Source organism: Microcaecilia unicolor, chromosome 2 (assembly GCF_901765095.1).
Source record: "Microcaecilia unicolor chromosome 2, aMicUni1.1, whole genome shotgun sequence".
NCBI classification, from domain to species: Eukaryota; Metazoa; Chordata; class Amphibia; order Gymnophiona; family Siphonopidae; genus Microcaecilia; species Microcaecilia unicolor.
In genome coordinates this window covers 157,925,283-157,947,244 of record NC_044032.1, presented here as the reverse complement: position 1 = coordinate 157,947,244, position 21,962 = coordinate 157,925,283, and the positions used below count along the sequence as shown (strand labels likewise).

The following is a 21,962-nucleotide window of genomic DNA, read 5'->3' as shown; positions in this document are numbered from 1 at the left end:
ACAGAGAGTAGGGTTAAATGGTCAGTATTCTCAATGGAGAAGGGTAGTTAGTGGGGTTCCCCAGGGGTCTGTGCTCGGACCGCTGCTTTTTAACATATTTATAAATGACCTAGAGATGGAAGTAACTAGTGAGGTCATTAAATTTGCTGATGACACAAAATTATTCAAAGTCGTTAAATCACGGGAGGATTGTGAAAAATTACAAGAGGAGCTTACGAGACTGGGAGACTGGGCATCTAAATGGCTGATGACGTTTAATTTGAGCAAGTGCAAAGTGATGCATGCGGGAAAGAGGAACCCGAATTATAGCTACGTCATGCAAGGTTCCACATTAGGAGTCAAGGACCAAGAAAGGGATCTAGGTGTCGTCGTTGATGAGACGTGGAAACCTTCTGCTCAGTGTGCTGCTGCGGCTAAGAAAGCAAATAGAATGTTAAGTATTATTAGGAAAGGAATGGAAAACAAAAATGAGGATGTTAAAATGCCTTTGTATTGTTCCATGGTGCGACCGCACCTCGAATATTATGTTCAATTCTGGTCGCCGCATCTCAAAAATGAGACAGTGGAATTAGAAAAGGTGCAGAGAAGGGCAACAAAAATGATAAAGGGGATGGGATGACTTCCGTTCGAGGAAAGGCTAAAGCGGCTAGGGCTCTTCAGCTTGGAGAAAAGGCGGCTGAGGGGAGATATGATAGAGGTCTATAAAATAAGGAGTGGAGTTGAACGGGTAGACATGAATCGTTTGTTCACTCTTTTGAAAAATACTAGGACTAGGAGGAATGCAATGAAGCTACAAAGTTAATTTAATACGAATCTGAGAAAACTTTTCTTCACTCAATGTGTAATTAAACTCTGGAGTTCGTTGCCAGAGAATGTGGTAAAAGCGGTTAGCTTAGTGGGGTTCAAAAAGGGTCTGGTTGGCTTCCTAAAGGAAAAGTACATACACCATTATTAAATTGACTTGGGAAAATTCACTGCTTATTTCTGGGATAAGCATCATAAAATGTATTAAGCTTTTCTGGGATCTTGCCAGGTATTTGTGACCTGGATTGGCCACTGTTGGAAACAGGATACTGGGCTTGATGGACCTATGGTCTGTCCCAGTGTGTCAATACTTATGTACTTATGAGTTTCAACAGTATTCCCCACTAGAGGTATGGGAGGATACACATACAGAAGACCTGTTCCCCAACTGAGGAGGAAGGCATCTGATGCTAGCCTGTCGTGGGCCTGAAGCCTAGAACAGAACTGAGGGACCGCGTGGTTGATCTGAGTGGCAAAAAGATCCACCAAGGGGGTGTTCCATGCTTGGAAGATCTTGCGTGCTATGCCCATATTGACAGACCACTCGTGAGGTTGCATTATTCTGCTCAGTCTGTTGGCCAGGGTATTGTTTGTGCCCACCAGGTAAGTGGCTCGAAGGAACATACCATGTTGGCGAGCCCAATGCCACATCCAGCCTCCTGACACAGAAGGTGTGATTCGGTGCCCCCCCTGCTTGTTGGTGTAATACATTGCACCTGATTGTCTTTTTGGATGAGAACAATCTAGTGAGATAGCTGATCTCTGAAAGCTTTTAGAGCGTTCTAGATTGTTCTAAGCTCCAGGAGATTGATCTGAAGATTTGTTTCCTGGGAGGACCAAGCTCCTTGAATGTAAAGCCCATCTACATGAGCTCCCCATCCCAGGAAAGATGTATCCTTCGTCAGAACATTTTGTGGCTGAGGAATTTGAAATGGAAGTCCCAGAGTGAAATTGGATTGAATGGTCCACCACTGATGAGAGCGTACAAGCTCTGGATACACTTCGATAACATCTTCTAGACTCCCTCTGGCTTGATACCACTGAGAAGCTAGAGTCCGTTGAGCTGATCTCATGTGAAGAAGTGTCATGGGTGTAACGTACACAATCTCAACATCTGCAGAGCTGTGACCTGCTGAGAGGCATGAACCTTGGACGCAAGTGAGACAAGATTGTCCGCTCTCACCTCCTGGAGGTAGGCTCAAACCTTCCATGTATTGAGCAGGGCTCCTATAAACTCCAACCGCTGGACAGGGTGAAGATGGAATTTGAGGTAGTTTAAAACGAACCCTAGTAGCTCAAGCACCCAAATGGCCATTCATATGGACTCCTGAGCACCCTCCTCCGAGGTGCTCTTCACCAGCAAATCAGAGATATGGAAACACATGAACTCCCAGTCTGTGTCGCAATGCTGCAACTACCGCTAGACTCTCGGTGAAGACCCTGGGAACTGACGCAAGGCCAAAAAGCAACACGTGGTACTGAAAGTGCTGTGTTCCAAGCCGAAATCGAAGATACTTCTGGTGGGCTGGAAGTATCGAGATGTGAGTATATGCACCCTTTAAGTCCAAAGAGCATAGCCAATCGTTTTCCTGAATCATTGGGAGAAGGGTGCCCAAGGAAACCATCCTGAACTTTTCTTGGACTAGGAATTTGTTCAGGGCCCTCAGGTCTAGGATGGGACACATCTCCCCTGTTTTCTTCTGCACAAGATAGTGCCTGGAATAAAATCCATGCCCTTCTTCCCCTGGTGGAAAGGGTTTGACCACATGGCTCTTCAGAAGGGTGGAGCATTCCTCTGCAAGTACCTGCCTGTGCTGAGAGCTGAATGAATGAGCTCTTGGTGGGCAATTTGGAGGTTTGAGATGCCAATTGAGGGTGAAACCAAGATGGACTATTTGAAGAACCAACAGGTCAGAGGTCATAAGAGGCCACCTTTGGTGAAAAGATTTTAGCCTCCCCCCCCCCCCCCCCCTCGACTGGTAAGTCATCTGGGACGGACGCTTTTACTGCAGCTATGCTCTGCTGGAGCCACTCAAAAGCTAGTACCTTGCTTTGCCTGGGGAGCAGCAGGGGCCTTAGGCGCACGCTGTTGATGTGAACGAGTGTGCTGGGGTTGAGGCTGGGTAGGCTGATGAGCTGAAGGGATGTACCGACTCCTAGGATAGTAACAGGAACTCCTCCTTGGTTTGCCAAAAATCCTCCTAGCTGAGGAGGTTGATGTAGAAGGCAACTGGCGTGAAAGAGAAGAGATGGTAATCAGTGTGTTTTTTGATTTGGTCAGCAACCTCCACAACCTTCTCTCCAAAAAGGTTATCCCCCACAGGATAGGGCATCTGCCAACCTCTGTCAAACAGAATGTTCCAAGTCGGAAACACACAGCCAAGAGAGTCCACGCATTGCTATACTTTGAGCAGAGATCCTGGATGCCACATAAAAAATGCTATACGTGTCCCTGGCCAAGAACTTTCAACACGCCTTCTGTTGCTTGACCACCTGGCAAAATGGCTTGGCCTGCTCTGGAGGGAGCATCTTAACCAAGTTTGACAGCTGTCACACCGAATTTCAAAAGTAGATGCTCAGGAAGATTTGGTAAGACTGTATACGGGAAATGAGCATTGAAGCCTTGTACGTTTTGCTCATCAAAGAACCCAGGGTTCTACCTTCTCTGCCTGGGGGCGCCAAGGCATAGTCCTTGGATCTCCTGGCTCTTCTAAGAGTGGATTCCACCACCATGGAATTGTGAGGCAACTGAGGCTTATCAAAATCAAGCACACTGTGGAGCCGATACTAGGTGTCAATCTTCTTTGGCATGACAGGAACAGAGGGGACTCCCAGTTCCTGATGAGGACTTGCTTGAGTACCTTGAGGAGAGATGCAGTCACAGACTCCTTAGGAGGAGATGTGTAGTCCAGGACCTCGAGCATCTTGGCCCTGGCCTCATCCTCTACTTCCAAAGGAAATGGAATGGCATCAGCCATTTCCTTTACAAAAGATGGAATTGAAAGGCTCTCCTGAGACTTCCTCCTTTCAGGTGGACGGGAGGGTTCAGAAAGAATCCCATAGGACTCATCCAAGGAAAAGTACCTGGGACCCTCCTCTGAATCCCATGAGTGCTCCTCTTTGGTGTCAGACAGTACATCCCGATAGAAGTGTCGAGACCGAACCTGCTTTGATTCTCGCCTGGACTCTGGCTTCTTCCATCGACGTTGAGGGAGTGCCGACTTGGGTGGCAGTCGACACCAGGGTCGCAACGACAGGCAGGGCAAACACAAGCAACACCGGTGCCGTTGCACACCATTGCATAAGGCCATCCAGCAGCTCAGGGAGCAAGGCCTTGATGTGCTCATCGATAGCCAACACTGGGAAATGCTGGGGTACAGGATGAGGCACAGGCTGCAGAACCACTGGGGTTGATGAGGGAGCTGGGTCTTGGCTGCTAGGACACAAGCACATCAATACCTCTTGTATGGAGGGGGAGTGGTCCTCCTGCGCCAGCACTTCTTGGTTGCCAAATCCTTCGATGCCCTGGAGCTTCTTGGTACTGCGCTTGAAGCCACTGGGAATCTTCATAAACATGGATGGAAAAACTTTGTCAGCTAAATTAAACGATGCGATAGTGACTGAAAAAATGGGGTATGGCACGGAAAAAGAAAGGGAAAGTTCGCGATCGAAGTCAAGGCTTAAAAGCGGCCTGATAAAGACGGAAAAAGAAACAAACGTAAAAATGGACAAAATCACTAAGAAAATTAAAAAAAAAAAATAGATAGAGGTTCCAACAACAGGAACACAAATAAAGGACAAACAAAAAAATAGCTGAAAGGCACAAAAATAGCTCTCTAGGACTGAGCAGCATGAGGAAATAAGAAAAACACCTTCTCCTCAAGTGGAAAAAGAAGAACTGAGGAGACCATATTCTCAGGCGGCTGAGAAGGCACTCGCACACGTGAGGTGAAGTGCGTCTTGCTATCCACAAAGCTCTCATTTAGCTATAGTAAATGCCAGACCAGGCGTCGCGGATCAGCGTCACCCACTTGTGAGAATTATAAGCCTGCTTGTCCTCGGAGAAACAACAAAACTACTTGTGCAACCTCAGTCGAATGTACTGGCTTAGGTACATTTGACAACTCTTAGAATTTGATCAGTTTAGAACTTTGACCCCAGCCTCTGCTTCTAGCAGACTATTGCAGTGTATTATTTATTTATTTGGATTTTGCTCACACCTTTTTCAGTAGTAGCTCAAAGTGAGTTACATTCAGGTACACTTGGTATTTCTCTGTCCCTGGAGGGCTCACAATCAAAGTTTGTACCCGAGGCAAGGTAAAATTATGTCCTACCTGATAATTTTCTTTCCTTTAGTAGCAGCAGATGAATCCAGGAGCGGGTGGGTTGTATCCGCCTACCAGCAGGTGGAGATAGAGAACACTGAATTGAAAGCAGTGACACTGGACGCCCAGCAACTTCACTCCTCAGTATAGATCGTATTCCAAAGCAGATGAAAGGAGTCATAAATAGCAGAAAATACTCTCCTCACAACAAATGAACAGCCAAGGAAATAACTCGAACTTAAACAATAATGACTCAACAAAACAAAGAAGTCAAACATCGGAATCCATCAACTTGTGTAAAAAGAAATTCCTCTTGGTTTCTTAAAGAATCCCCTGAAAAGACCAGAAAATAAGGCGAGAAATCCGGCTATCAAAAGACTGAGGGAGGGATCCTGGATTCATCTGCTGCTACTAAAGAAAAGAAAATTATCAGGTAGGACATAATTTTACCTTCCTTAGCATAAGCAGCATATGAATCCAGGAACTGGTGGGATGTATAAAAGCAATCCCTTAAATAGGGTGGGAAGCCGCCACTCCCCGAGAGAGCACCATAGCTCCAAAACGTGCATCCTGTCTCGCCTCCACATCAAACCTGTGTGTTTAACAAACGAATGGCGAGAGGCCCAGGTAGCCGCTCAACAAATGTCATAAAAGGAAACCACTCCTGTCTCCGCCCAAGAAGCAGCCTGAGCCCAAGTCGAATGACCTCGCAAACCCTCCGGAGGAACCAAACACTTCACCAGATACGCAGAGGAAATGGCTTCCTTAATCCAACGAGAAATGGTCACTTTGGATGCTGCATGACCCCTTCTAGGTCCAGCAAACAGAACAAAAGGATGATCAGACGCACAAAACTCAGTCACGTGAAGATACTGGAGCAGAGAACACCGAACATCTAAAAGATGCAAACGAGCAAAATTTTCAAGAAAATCCACTCTCCAAAAGGAGGGAAGAAAAAGAGGCTGATTCAAATGAAAAGCGGACACCACTTTGGGCAAAAAAGGAGGAACCGTTCTCAAAGAGACATCAGACTCAAGAGAACTGAAGAAAAGGCTCTCGACATGACAAAGCCTGCAATTCCGAAACTCTTCGAGCAGAGGAAATAGCCACCAGGTACACCGTCTTCAACGTGAGATCTTTAACCGAAGCGGAACGCAATGGTTCGAAAGGAGGGATTTGTAACGCACCAAGCACCAAATTCAACTTCCGAGAAGGACAAGGACGCCGAAGGGGAGGACGAAGATGTAGGGAGCCTCTCAAAAAACGTACCACGTCCAGATGAGCAGCGAGGGAAGCAACAGCCAGACGTCCCCGAAAACAGGCAAGAACTGCGACCTGCACCTAAAGAGAGTTAAAAGACAACCCTCTCTGAAGACCCTCCTGCAGAAAGGCCAAAATCTGCGAAACGCCTTAAAGGGTGACCAGGCACGCTCAGCGCACCACGCCTCAAACGTATGCCAAACCCTGGCATAACCCAAGGTAGTGAAACGCTTATGAGCCCTAAGCAAGGTGGCAATCACAGAATCTTCATAATCCTTCTTCCTCAACCTCGCCCTCTCAAGAGCCAGGCCGCAAGACCAAAGTGGGAGCCAAAGCGGGAGACGTCCTCCATCTGAACCGGGCCCTGATGAAGCAGCTCGGGAAAAACCTGGAGTCGAAGAGGGGGCTCCTCGAGAAGTTGCACTAGATCCACATACCATGGTCGATGTGGCCAATCTGGAGCTACCATTACCACAAGACCTCAATGAAGCCTGATCCGACACAGCAGACGTCCGATGAAGGGCCAAGGAGGGAAGGCATAAAGAAGATCGACCATTGGCCAAGGCTGTAACAGGGCGTCTAGACCTGCAGACTCTGCCTCTCGCCTTCTGCTGAAGAACATTTGTACTTTCGCATTTTGTCTAGTTGCCATCAGATCCATAACTGGAGTGCCCCACCGTAGACAAATTTGCCTGAAGGCCTCCATCGCCAATTCCTACTCTGCCGAATCCAAGTGATGATGACTGAGAAAGTCTGCTTGCACATTGCTCTGTCCTGCATTGTGAGCCGCTGAGAGATATGCTACGACCTTTGCATACAAAAGCACACAGTTTTGGAATGCGCTACCCAAAACCCTGAAAACCATGAACAATCTAACCAGCTTCCGCAAAGCTCTGAAAACACACCTCTTTAACAAAGCTTACAATAACCACCCTCAATGATACAATTCATCCCCCAAATCACCCAAACACACCTAAAACATTTCTCATACAACCTATCCAACATCAGCCCAACTATCACCTCTCTTACCTCAGCTTATGATCAACTGTATTTAAATCATGTACTGACTTTATCATAACCTTACTCCGTAAGCCACGTTGAGCCTGCAAAAAGGTGGGATAATGTGGGGTACAAATGCAATAAATAATAAATAAATAATAAAGCAGATGAGCCTCCACCCATCGCAAAAGATCGGTAACTTCCGAAGCCAAGGCCGCACTCTGAGTGCCGCCCTGGCGATTGATATACGCTACCGCTGTGGTGTTGTCCGAAAGAACTTGAACTGCTTGCCCCTCTAACAGATCCTGAAACTTCCTGAGAGCCAGACTGACTGCCCTCAACTCCAAAGGATTGATGGACAATTTCGTCTCCATTAGAGACCACTGGTCCTGCGCCACCCGTTGAAGACAATGGGCTCCCCAACCCGAGAGACTGGCATCTGTCACTACAATTATCCAGAGAGGGGATGCCAAAGCCATCCCCTTGTGAAGGTTGTCAGCACACAGCCACCAGCGCATGCTGTCTCTCGCCAACGGAAGCCACGCCAGACAACAACAATAATCCTAGGACACTGGAGACCAGCGACTCAGCAAGGCTTGTTGAAGGGGGCGCATGTGAGCTCTCGCCCAAGGAACAAATTCTAGAGTGGCTGTCATCAAACCCAGGACCTGAACGTAATCCCAGGCCTGGGGACGAGGGGAATGCAACAGGCTGTGAATCTGAGAGCAAAGTTTAAGCCTTCTGCTTTCTGGTAAGAAAACACGTCCCCGATCTGTATCGAACATAACTCCCAGATATTCCAAGGTCTGGGAGGGGAGTAAAAAGCTTTTGGAAAAGTTGATCACCCAACCGAGAGATTGCAGAAACTCCAGGACCCGACAGGTGGCCGCAACGCTTTCCTGGGCAGAATCCGTCCGAATCAACCAATCGTCGAGATATGGATTAACTTTGACTCCCTCTTTTCTGAGGGAGGCCGCCGCCGCCACCACCACCATCATCTTGGAAAAGGTGCGAGGCGCTGTGGCAAGGCCAAAAGGAAGTGCACAGAACTGAAAATGGCGCCCCAAAACGGCGAAACGGAGATACTTTTGATGAGGAGGCCAAATGGGAATATGCAAGTACGCCTCCTTCAAGTCCAAGGCCGTGAGAAACTCCCCTGGCTGAACAGAGGCGATCACTGACCTCACTGTCTCCATGCAGAAGTGACGACACTCGATCACCTTCCTGAGGTCGAGAATGAGCCTGAAGGAACCTCCTTTTCGAGGAACAACGAAGTAGATCGAATAACGGCCTGAGCACCATTTGGCTCGAGGAACGGGAATGACCGCCCCGAGATCCAACAACATTTGCAACGCAGCCAGAACAGCCTGCTTTTTGGACACCGTGGCACAAGATTCCAAAAATCCGTCTCCGATTGGAACGGCAAACTCTAACCTGTAGTCATCTCTTATAACATTCAAGACCCAATGGTCTGAAGTTATGGTGGTCCACACCCCGAGAGAGATAATCACCCTCCTTTGGAAAGGCCCGAGGAATGGACCCATGCCCCATCATTGGGCAGGGCGACTGGGAGCTTGAGACCTACTTGAAGCTCCTGCAGCTCTTTTGTCATTCCGAAAGGAAGACCTGCTGGAATCTGGAATGCTGAAAGGAAGCATTATACCCAGGACGGTAGCGCCGAGCCTCCCTAAAACAAGGCCTAGCTGAACCAGACTTAGGACCAGCTCGAGACCTGTCCTCGGGAAGATGCTGGGACTTAGAATCCCCCAAATCCTGAACTATCTTTTCAAGATCCTCTCCAAAAAGCAACTTCTCCCAAAAGGGAAGCCTAGTGACATGCTGTTTAGAAGCCATATCAGCGGCCCAATGATGTAACCAAAGTAAACGACGAGCCGAAACTGCCAAAGCCATCTGCTTGGCCGAAGCTCTAAGTCATAGAGGGCATCCGGCAAATAGGCAAGAGCCAACTCCAACGGAGTATCAACCAAGACTCCCGAAGCTGAATCCTGTTCCTGCTCCAAGGACTGCTGAAACCAGGAAAGGGGAGGAAAGGCTGAAGCAGCATCAGCAGATCCAAGATGGCGGACTAAACCTGTCACGGTACTCCATGTTCTTACTTTTTCTTCGAGATGCCGAAGCGAAAAGGAAGGTCGGTCGCTCGCTGCAGGAACCCCTAGCCGGCCTTCTGTTTCAACGCCGGGTCTAATGGAGTTTTTTCTGCGGAGACCTGAGGTGTTGGAGAGATCGGGAGGCGGCACGCTAGTGACGACTGGGATGTGTGGAGACCCGACGTTGCCCGTGCTTGATGTTACTCTGAGTCCTGTTCAAAGAGCTCCTCCCCCGCAGCCCCAGTGTGCTAGTTCCCCAGTGCGGGAGTCTCTCGCTCGGCGGCCGGGATGTGAAGCCGAAGAGGAGAGACTAGGGGTTTGGGAAGAACAACTGGAGAACAAAGGAGTGTTAAACTCCTCTAATTTAGAACATGCCATGGAGAAAACTACGGGTGATCGTTTGAATACAGGTGAAGAGACTGCTGAAGTTAATTCTTCTACTGACAAGGTACAGACTTTAAATTTTCCACATTTCTTAGAAGAAAAACCAGCTGAAGTTACTCTGGAAAAATCTTTGGGCCTTAATTGTAAACCTGGTTAAAATTTTATGCCCTCAAACCCAGGTTCTTGAAAACAGGACAAAAAAATTAGAAGAGGAAATGGAAATAGTAAACACTGAAGAAAATTACAGCAAAAATTGAGACTCAGGAGATGCATGTTGAGAAGCTTTTCATTCTGTCCCCCCCCCCCTCCTCCTTTTTTTTTAACCCTTCCCCTCCTTCAGGGATTTGAACCAGCAACCTCTGGATGCCAAGACCAGTGCTCTAATCACTAGGCTATTCCTCCACTCTATACATAAGCAGGATGCTCAGTAAATATACAGAAAAGTCTGCAAACTCTGCAGATACAACCTCAAGATTGATAGAAATATTCAGTTCATAGATTCGAGGGGATAACTCCTTTGTTTATTAAACTCAACTGGTTTCCTATGGAAGTCAGAACAATTTGTAAATTATGTACTCTGATTTTTAATATATTGTACAGTCGTGCCCCTCAATATTTGCATGATTTAATAGCAAATTTAATCATATATAGGAATCAATCTATTAGAAATCAGTTGTTCCTGCATTTTCCTAATCCAAAAGTGGCGAGATATAAGAACATGCTTATACAGTCCTTTACTTATCAAGCAGCGACATGTTAGAACAATCTGCCACAAGCTATCAGATTGACTTTTAATTACAAAATGTTCCACAGCTTTTAAAAATATGTGGTAAATTTTAGACTGAAGTATCATTCGAAGCTCAGGTCTCAAAAGTGGTCTCAAGTACCTTCCATACGGTTGCGTCCTTTCTTCCCAAGCTCCACACTTCGTACTATCACCCAATCTCTGGTACTATCCAGATTAGATTATTGTAATGCCATATATGCGGGTATTAAAATCTCACTCCTTAAAAAATTACAAACAGCACAAAATACTGCTGCCCGCCTTGTATGCAGTGCTCCTTGTTTTGAGAAGGTTTCCCCTCTCTTGTTAAAACTTCACTGGCTTCCTAAAAACGAAAGGATCACCTTTAAAATATGTGTGAGACTGTTTACCAAATCATATATGATTTATGACCCTCCTATATGCAACAACTAATCCTTCACATAATATAATACAGTGAAAACATCTAGAGAATACCTCACGCTCCATTATCCAAACTGAAAAAGGTCTTTCTTACAAATCAATCCTCGTCGCAAGCTTCACATATCAGAGTACCAAACTTTGGAATTCTCTACCCAAGCAATTAAGGCACTTAGAAGATTATCTGAGATTCCGTAAATTACTAAAGACTTTTCTATTAAGTACACATCTTATCAAAGACAATAAACTAATGTTGCCGTCTCTTATATGTTTCAACATAACCAATACTCGAGCCCAGCTTCATGACAAATACACAATTATTCCTAATATTTATTTATTTGTGACATTTATATCCCACATTTTCCCACCTATTTGCAGGCTCAGTATGTTAAATGTTATAATTATCTGACTGTATCATATATTTGATGTTTTTCTTGAATGTAAGCCACATTGAACCTGAGCTTGTTCAGGATAATGTGGAATACAAATGTCATAAATAAATAAATAAATAAATAAAATAAGATTTTGGGTTTAAGTTGCTTTCTGGGGAAGCAATCTTCCAATCTGACCAGGTTTGGTCAAGTATCAAAAAGACTACTTCACAAAAATAGTTTATGCCACCTTCTGCTTCTGTTACTCGTTTACCTGGAAAAAGCTGTTTAGTACTGTTTTTCTAACTCTGTGGTTATCAATAGAAATCAAACAAAATAAAACATGGAAAAGAAAATAAGATGATACCTTTTTATTGGACAAAACTTAATACATTTCTTGATTAGCTTTCGAAGGTTGCCCTTCTTCGTCAGATCGGAAATAAGCAAATGTGCTTAAGAGTGGACTAACATGGCTACCACACTCCTCTACTTAAGATGGAAGATACCGCATACAGCCGCATGAAAAAGCAAATGAGCACATTTGCTTATTTCCGATCTGACGAAGAAGGGCAACCTTCGAAAGCTAATCAAGAAATGTATTAAGTTATGTCCAATAAAAAAGGTATCATCTTATTTTCTTTTCCATGTTTTATTTTGTTTGATTTCTATTGATAACCTTAAGAGTGGACTAACACGGCTACCACACTCCTCTAACTCTGTGGAACTCATGTGAATGTAATTATTTTAGATTTCGGAAATTGTTGAAAGCCCGGCTTTTTAAGCAGTATTTTACCTGATTTTATTTGGTGGTCTATTTGTTATTGTTATATTCCGACTGTATGAATGGTCTTTTTGTTATTGTAAACCGTACAGAGTTCACAGCCATGACAGCAGCTAAAAAAAAATATGCTCACCACTGCCAACTGAATACTCACCCCTTAATTTATATTTTTAAGGAGCAATTCTGCAACACAGGTACTAACTTTTACATGCTCATTATTTATTTAAAATATTTATTGCCTGCTCCATCCCATAGTTCTGGGAGGATAACGAAAACGTGCATACATAATCTCAAGGACAATGCAACAGATTATAAACATTATATAAAACTGTAAGAGTTCAAAAACATCATTTATATGCATCTGTGTGCATATGCATAAAAGCCAAAATTACACCTAAACACTATTCTGCAAATACCCACTTAACTTGCATGGCTTGTATTTGCAAAGAGCACATACACACAGGCAAAGCTCACACTAACATGTCTATATTATAGATTGCTTTAACTTGCAAAAATATCTCCAGCATTTAAGTGCTAACACATATGCTGGCTTTATGAGGCTTGCACCCAAATGTTAAGTGAGTACATACCCATTAGATTAGTATTCTGTAAAGGAAAGTATATACCTCTAACAGGACAGTTTTATATGTCTAAATGGCAAATACACAGCTACACTGGATTACTTACAAGACTCTTGCTCTGACCCACGGTAAAAGAAAAAAAATCTAGTCATTTACCGTGGATGCGGGATCAAACCTTTTTACTACCCAGTGGGAACAGTAAAAAAGCTTTGCTCATGTGGTTAAAAACAACAGAACAATTGCAGTTCCCATTCCTGGTCTGGCATCTCCGTGCCTGCCTGCCTTCCTCTCTCCCTCCCTCCCGTAGTAACTATACCTTATACAGCCAGGCAGTGGTGTGCTGGAGCCGGCTCGCACCAGCTCGCATGAGCTGTCTGTTAATTTTTTAAGAATTTTGAGGGATGGTTGTTAATTTTTAATAACCAATTTCCAAAATTTGGGCTCAGGTCACTTCTCAGCATCGTTGTCCTCCTCCTCCCCTGTGGGATAGCTACAGGGGGCCTTGGGGGCCCAGCCCCCCCCCCCCCCCCCGATTCTGCCTCAGGCCCCCCAACAATAGTGGCCAACCAGGCAGTTTTTGGCTTCCTCAGGCTCCCTGCTCTCTGTCCCCGTAGTCAGGCAGCTGAGCTCTCCCTCCCTCCCTTCCTTCAGGTTCGGCCGGCTATCTCTCCTTCCTGTTTCCAGCAGTGAGCCATGGCGCGGGCAGCGCTGAAGACAGCTGCTTCCGGGTGCCCCAGTCCAGTCGCTGCTTCATCCCACCTTTTCAGCTTCCTGTGAATGGGACGAAGCAGCAAGACAGACCGGGGCAGTCAGAAGCAGCTGTCTTCTGCACTGCCCGCTCCGCGGCTCATTGCTGGAAACAGGAGAGATATCCGGCCAAACTCAAAGGAAGGGAGGGAGGGAGAACTCAAGATACCTGACTATGGGAGCACGGAGCCTCAAAACAAAGCAACCAAACCTGTGAGCTACTTCTTCCACATTCTCATTCCTTATTGTTGGTACCATTTTCATTTGATCCCACTTACATTTTCAAACATGCTGGCTTGTACAGCATACAGATGTACACACAGAGGTAACTTTTCATAGGTAGAGTAGTAATTTGCTATAAATTTTAATCAGTGTGTCATCTGGAGGGACTGGTTATAGGGACCCACAGAGAGGGGGCACTGGAAGTGAGGGTGGGGGGTTGATGGAGTGGACTCAAGGAAAGGGAGGAGGCTGCTGGACCTGAAGGGGGAGATGGAGAGAAGGGAGAAAGGTGCTGGACTATTAGGGGGAGGGAGTGCTGGCTGGAGGGAATGGAGAGAGAGGCATAGGACCCATGGGGTGGTAGGGCTAGAGAGAAGGGAGAGAGGGGCTGGACCTGCAGGGGAGGAAGGGAGAGGAAGGGACACAGAGGGGCAATGCCAGACATGAGAGGGAGTATATGGACACAGAGGGAAGATGCTAGACATCATGGGGAATAGGAACGCAGAAGGGAGATGCTGGACTTGGGGGGGGGGGGGGCATAGGGACACAAAGGAGTGATGCTGAACATAGGTAGGAGGATAAGGATAGGCTTAGGGCTCTGGCCAGGGCCAGGGGGAAGATGTACTAGTTACATTCCCCTAACACTATCGCTGGTATGTGTGATCTTTATATTTTGCACCATATAGGAGGAAATGCATATCTTTCTATTTCTGTGGTATGGCTTCTTGTGGTTTTAGGTTAATATATGCTCCAGAGTCTCAATGCGTGGATGAGACGATGGTGCAGGGAGGAGGGCTTTAGATTTGTTAGGAACTGGGCAACATTCTGGGGAAGGGGGAGCCTATTCCGAAAGGATGGGCTCCATCTTAACCAGAGTGGGACCAGGCTGCTGGCATCGGCGTTTAAGAAGGAGATAGAGCAGCTTTTAAACTAGAAATGGGGGGAAGGCCGACAGTCGCTCAAAAGAGCATGGTTCGGGATAAGGTATCTTTCAAAGATATCACCATAACAGGGAAGATAGAGTATCCTGATAGTGAGGTTGAAAAAGAGATTGTAGTAGATCGGGTATCCTTAAATAACAATAAAAATCAGACAAAAGATTGCCAATTAATACTGTCAAGTACTAAGCATGATGTACTTAGGAACAACAAACATAGTTTGAAATGTCTATATGCGAATGCCAGGAGCCTAAGAAATAAGATGGGGGAGTTAGAATATATTGCACTAAATGAAAAATTAGATATAATAGGCATCTCTGAGACCTGGTGGAAGGAGGATAACCAGTGGGACACTGTCATACCGGGGTACAAATTATATCGTAGTGATAGGGTGAATCGGATTGGTGGAGGGGTAGCATTGTATATTAACGAGAGCCTTGAATCAAATAGATTGAAAATTCTGCAGGAAACAAAACACTCCTTGGAATCACTGTGGATTGAAATTCCATGTGCAAAGGGGAAAAGGATAGTGATAGGAGTGTACTACCGTCCGCCTGGCCAGGATGAACAGACGGATGCAGAAATGTTAAAGGAAATCAGGGACGCAAACAAACTGGGCAACACAATAATAATGGGGGATTTCAATTACCCGCATATAGACTGGGTTAATGTAACATCTGTACACGCAAGGGACATAAGATTTCTTGATGAAATCAAGGACAGCTTCATGGAACAGCTAGTTCAGGAGCCGACAAGAGAAGGAAAAATACTAGACTTAGTCCTTAGTGGTGCTCATGATCTAGTGCAGGGGGTAACGGTACGAGGGCCGCTTGATAACAGTGATCATAATATGATCGGTTTTGATATTGGCATTGAAGGAAGTGAAACTAGGAAATCAAGTACGCTAGCGTTTAACTATAGAAAAGGTGATTACGACAAAATGAGAAAAATGGTGAAAAAAAGACTGAAAGGAGCAGCTCGCAGAGTAAAAAACTTGCGTCAGGCGTGGATGCTGTTTAAAAACACCATCCTGGAGGTTCAGGACAAATATATTCCACGTATTAGAAAAAAGGGAAAAAAGACTAAACGTCAGCCGGCGTGGCTAAACAGTAAGATAAAGGAAGTCATTAGAGCCAAAAAACAATCCTTCAGAAAGTGGAGAAGAGACCCAACTGAAAGTAACAGGATAGATCATAAGGAATGCCAAGCCAAATGCAAAGCGGAGATAAGGAGGGCAAAAAAGGACTTTGAGAAGAAATTAGCGTTGGAAGCAAAAATACATAGTAAAAATTTTTTTAGATACATTAAAAGCAGGAAACCGGCCAAAGAGTCGGTTGGGCCGCTGGACGAAAATGGTGTTAAAGGGGCGATCAGGGAGGACAAAGCCGTAGCGGAGAAATTAAATGAATTCTTTGCGTCGGTCTTCACCGAGGAGGATTTGGGGGGGACACCGGTGCCGGAAAGAATATTTGAAGCGGGGGAGTCGGAGAAACTAAACGAATTCTCTGTAACCTTGGAGGATGTAATGGGTCAGTTCAGCAAGCTGAAGAGTAGTAAATCACCGGGACCTGATGGTATTCATCCCAGAGTATTAATAGAACTAAAAAATGAACTTGCGGAGCTACTGTTAGAAATATGCAATCTGTCCCTAAAATCGAGTGTAGTACCGGAAGACTGGAGGGTAGCCAATGTTACTCCGATTTTTAAGAAGGGTTCCAGAGGAGATCCGGGAAATTATAGACCGGTGAGTCTGACGTCGGTGCCGGGCAAGATGGTGGAGGCTATTATTAAGAATAAAATTGCAGAGCATATACAAAAACATGGACTGATGAGACAAAGTCAGCACGGATTTAGTGAAGGGAAGTCTTGCCTCACCAATCTAATGCATTTTTTTGAGGGGGTAAGCAAACATGTGGACAATGGGGAGCCGGTTGATATTGTATATCTGGATTTTCAGAAGGCGTTTGACAAAGTGCCGCACGAAAGACTCCTGAAGAAATTGCAGAGTCATGGAATCGGAGGTAGGGTATTATTATGGATTAAGAACTGGTTGAAAGATAGGAAGCAGAGAGTAGGATTGCGTGGCCAGTATTCTCAGTGGAGGAGGGTAGTTAGTGGGGTCCCGCAGGGGTCTGTGCTGGGTCCGTTGCTTTTTAATGTATTTATAAATGACCTAGAGATGGGAATAACTAGTGAGGTAATTAAATTCGCCGATGACACAAAATTATTCAGGGTCGTCAAGTCGCAGGAGGAATGTGAACGATTACAGGAGGACCTTGCGAGACTGGGAGATTGGGCGTGCAAGTGGCAGATGAAGTTCAATGTTGACAAGTGCAAAGTGATGCATGTGGGTAAGAGGAACCCGAATTATAGCTACGTCTTGCAAGGTTCCGCGTTAGGAGTTACGGATCAAGAAAGGGATCTGGGTGTCGTCGTCGATGATACGCTGAAACCTTCTGCTCAGTGTGCTGCTGCGGCTAGGAAAGCGAATAGAATGTTGGGTGTTATTAGGAAGGGTATGGAGTCCAGGTGTGCGGATGTTATAATGCCGTTGTATCGCTCCATGGTGCGACCGCACCTGGAGTATTGTGTTCAGTACTGGTCTCCGTATCTCAAAAAAGATATAGTAGAATTGGAAAAGGTACAGCGAAGGGCGACGAAAATGATAGTGGGGATGGGACGACTTTCCTATGAAGAGAGGCTGAGAAGGCTAGGGCTTTTTAGCTTGGAGAAGAGACGGCTGAGGGGAGATATGATAGAAGTGTATAAAATAATGAGTGGAATGGATCGGGTGGATGTGAAGCGACTGTTCACGCTATCCAAAAATACTAGGACTAGAGGGCATGAGTTGAAGCTACAGTGTGGTAAATTTAAAACGAATCGGAGAAAATTTTTCTTCACCCAACGTGTAATTAGACTCTGGAATTCGTTGCCGGAGAACGTGGTACGGGCGGTTAGCTTGACGGAGTTTAAAAAGGGGTTAGATAGATTCCTAAAGGACAAGTCCATAGACCGCTATTAAATGGACTTGGAAAAATTCCGCATTTTTAGGTATAACTTGTCTGGAATGTTTTTACGTTTGGGGAGCGTGCCAGGTGCCCTTGACCTGGATTGGCCACTGTCGGTGACAGGATGCTGGGCTAGATGGACCTTTGGTCTTTCCCAGTATGGCACTACTTATGTACTTATGTACTTATGTCAGCTATTATGTATTTGGTATTTGTGTTGTGTGTGTGTGTGACTGAGGTATTCTGTTGGCATGAATGTTCTATGTAGAATTCTTTAGTAATTTGGCTTGTTCAGTTTTCCTGATAGTGGAGGGGATATTTGAGAGGGAAGACAAGGATTTTGTTGACCCTTGTTCTGTACGTTTTGTGATTTGTAAAACGACAGCTGTTCAGAATATTGTTTCTTTTTATACTTTAATAAAATTATCTAAATATAAAATCAGAACAAGAATTGTGCAGATGTGATCCGACAGAGCTTGTGGGGATAGGGCAGGGATGAGGACAAGAGCTTGCATCGATGGGGTGAGGATGGGGACAGAGTTTCCAGGGACGGGGACAAATTTGTCCCCACATCATTCTCTAATCCAGGGTCTTTAGTGTAATGGCCCCTACCCTGTGGAATTCTCTACCTATTCTGTGTTCCTTGTCCAATCATGCTGATTTTCACACGGCCCTTAAAACCTTTTTTTGAACGATGCTTTTGCTTGCCCTGATTTGTCTTGAGAAACTGGGTCAGCAACTCTGTATAGACTGTACATGATCTTTCCCCCCCCCTACCCTCCTTCTATCCTCTTTCCTATTATTAAATGGAGTTCCTCTCTTCCTTCTTTCTTGTCTTCTCTCTTCTTCTCCATCTGTAACTTATAGTACTTAATTTAATTTGTAAATCGCCCTGAAGGCCTTGCTATAAGGCGGCATATCAAACCTTAACTAAAATTGAATTAACACCCAACCTTTCCAGATCGACAATTTCAGATGAATAACAATGTATATGTCTAAAAGTATCTATTCAGCCTTTGAGAATTTTAAAAATAAGGTAATTATGAATCCTGCACTATCAACTACTATATAACCGCTTTAGAATATTGCCCTTATAAAATTTTCACAGTGAACAGAGTCGATATGATCCGCAGATCATGGATCAACAAGGCCTCAGATTTCCACCATGACCTTTGAAACTAGAACAATATTTTAAGAGATTTGTTTTCCCTATATAATTAAACCCATTAAATAAAAAGATCTTCTCCAAATAAATCAAATATCTTCCACAAAAACTGACAATTTTCTGTTCAGTGTGACCGTGATTCTCATATGACCCCTGCTGCCTCCCTTCTTTGGAATCATGCAGCTGAAACCCCAAGATGAGACAGGTTTAGTCTCATTCCACGCTGAACCTTTTATTTTCACAATATTCAAGGGAAAAAAAAATTATCTGCAACAATGAGTCATCACCTACTGCAGCGTGACAATAACAGCTCTCTTCTCCCTGTGCTTCCACAGCCTTTCTAAAGGAAAGCACTGCTTTTTAATGACAGGCATAAATCCTCTTGCTGCATAATGCAGAATTAATCACCACAGAATTTTCTATTTAATGGAAACCAACCGTAAATATGACAGCGATGGATTTGAGGTTTCCAAGGCCATCAAAAAAATATTCTCTGGGTATTACATTGGTATTTTATCATTCCCAGCTGATATTCAACCACCAAGATGTGAGCAAGGGAAAACAGCATATATAGAGAGTGCACACCACCTGTAGGAGTACAAGATTCCTAAAAAATCCACTACAGAAGTGGACAAAGCTTGCTGTGTGTCAAGCAAGCAGCTCAACTCTATCATTGATAGCACTTGCATTACAGCTGATACGGTTACATCTGCTCCTTACAGAGATCCAGTCAGGGCTAAGGTTATTAAAAGACCTCTTTTTCACCAAGTGAATGTTTATTAATTTATTAAAATGTACTAACCACCCTTATGTACTGTCAATGGTTATTATCATGGTAGCAGCTGATGTAATGAGTTTACAGATTCTGCATGATTGAAATACCTGGAAAGCACTAAAGAGGCAAGATCAGTTAAACAGCATCTCTTATAGGCAGATGATCGAAAGCCTCGCACTGTTCCAAACAGCACTCTAAAAATAGCGCTGGATCAGCATGGGGCTTTACTGCCCCTTTGATCAGAGATAACAACATGCAAATTTAAGCACGCTATTCTCTTCGATCATAGGGTAAAGGTGCAGGAGGATTGTGCCTTATACGGTATGAAGCACTGGGCAGGGGTGGGTGCCGCCAATTTCGAGGCAGCACTGATGGAAGAGGTCACTTCTCTCCTCCAATGAAGGTAAGGGGGTGGGGAAGGGCCACTAAGACCATCAGGTGGGGGAGGGGGGGATTGATTTGTGGACCACTGGGCCACCAGGGCTCCATTCATGTGAGGGGATTCCTGGGGGGGTTAGGAGGGCTGGAGACCCACCGGATCTCCAGCCCCCCCTAAACCTGTGTTGGGGGGCCTGGAGACCCACCGGACCTCCAGCCCCCATGTCGCTGGGGGGTGTCAGGTTGGGGTTCCTGCTCCTGTGGGTGGGTGCGGGCTGCTGCACTAGGGGGAATGGGGGGGGGGCCTGATAGCATACAAATACATGCTGGACAGGGCTCACCATTCCTCCTCAATGCTCTGCAAACCCTAACGCCAGCTCCAAGCTGGCGTAAGGTTTGTTGTGGCCAGCGGGCCGTTTGGCGCGCTGGTCGCTAATCATTGGGGAGGAATAGGTTTAGCATACATTTGCATGCTACTTGCACTAAGAGCCCTGTTTTGCATGTATTTGCATGCTAGTGTGTTCAGAGCCCACGAGCGCGTTGTTTCACGCATTCAGGGGCTCTGATCATGGGGCGGTAGGAAACACAGGCATTAGTATGGCGCTAACAGCCTTTAGCTCCTGTGTTTGCTTCTGGTCATCGGCCCATTAGAGCTGACTTTCACAGCAGCTCTGCTTGGGGGGGGGGGGGGGGGGGGGGGCCGAGCAAAAGCAGTTCAGTCAAAGCAAACCAAAAGTTAAAGGAAAAGCCCACATTTTTTATTCCAAGCAAATGAAAATCTAGCAGAACATGACAGGCCAAAAAGAAGGGGGCCTAAGGAAGATGATCTAAAGAAGCCACAGAGCTGAGAAATAGAAAAGATGACATTTTGAATTAAGATGACACTGCAGCTTTTACTGTCATTCCTTGCTACTGTATTCCCAGGCTTTTCCCTAGGAGTTTCTAGGATACCACATCAGAGTTAAATTATCCAATTCAGCTTGTTCCTCTATCTGAAGCCTTGCTCTGTTTTACATCCAGTTTCAAATACAGATAACTTTAGTGACAATAAAACTTGAAAATAAAGCCTTCATTCTGACCTCTTGAGGAGTCACCCTGGGCATTCGAACAGGCAGTGAAAAATCCATGGAATCCGCAGATACCACAGGCCTAGTGGATTCTGGACAATCATCTGAAAGGGACCTGGAGATCTCCTTATACCTTAAAGTGGAAAAACAGAACAGCCCATATTCAATCAAGTGGGATATGGTTCTAGCACAGCTTCCCTTTTGCCTTGTGAACATTTATTCCTAAAATGGACTAGGGCAAATGCCTCTTCAAAACAGTCATCCATAAGCAACCCAAAACATTGTTTTTTTTTTTAATTATTTTATAGGCAATAAAGAATAATATATAAACATTTGTGTGGAACTTCGAAGACATGGTCAGTTACTTGAAGATTTTGTGGTTGATAAATTAGGACTGATCCCTGGATAGACCAGTAAGCATCCCAGTGTGCCCACAGCAGGACTGAGAAAATGCTGGATGATAACACACAGGTCTAAGAAATACTACTAACTATAACCAACAGCACATAAATAATAAGCTTCCTGCTGAGCCAGAGCTGACAGAGGAATAAGAAATATTTATAAAGAGAGATGGGAAGATGTGATGTGAATAAGAAATGTACACGTCTATAAATAGTTAATGGAACAATTCTGGGGACTCCATTGCACACAGTTAAATGCATTCTCCTCAGCTAATCAAGTTAATGTAAGCTTGTTTCAAGAAACACTGGCATATTATCAGTAACTTTTATTAATATCCTACACGTCAACTAAATGTGTGCTAGTTTATACAGTTTCAGCCAAATAATATTTACTAAGAAACAAGACACATCCTGTGGGTGCAAATGTAGTACTGTACTCAGCTACCCACACCAAAAAGTTGTTTA

General features: G+C 44.9%; 1 protein-coding gene across 4 annotated transcripts in view; it reads right to left on the bottom strand.

Annotated features, from left to right (window-relative positions):
• Positions 1–21,962, bottom strand: part of PAM (peptidylglycine alpha-amidating monooxygenase) — a 553,254-nt gene that overhangs the window by 315,955 nt on the left and 215,337 nt on the right. For all 4 annotated transcript variants that reach the window (XM_030193423.1, XM_030193421.1, XM_030193424.1 and 1 more), the window contains exon 3: positions 21,109–21,229. In XM_030193423.1, coding sequence (XP_030049283.1) covers positions 21,109–21,229 — 121 coding nt within the window. The remainder of the gene's footprint in view (positions 1–21,108; positions 21,230–21,962) is intronic.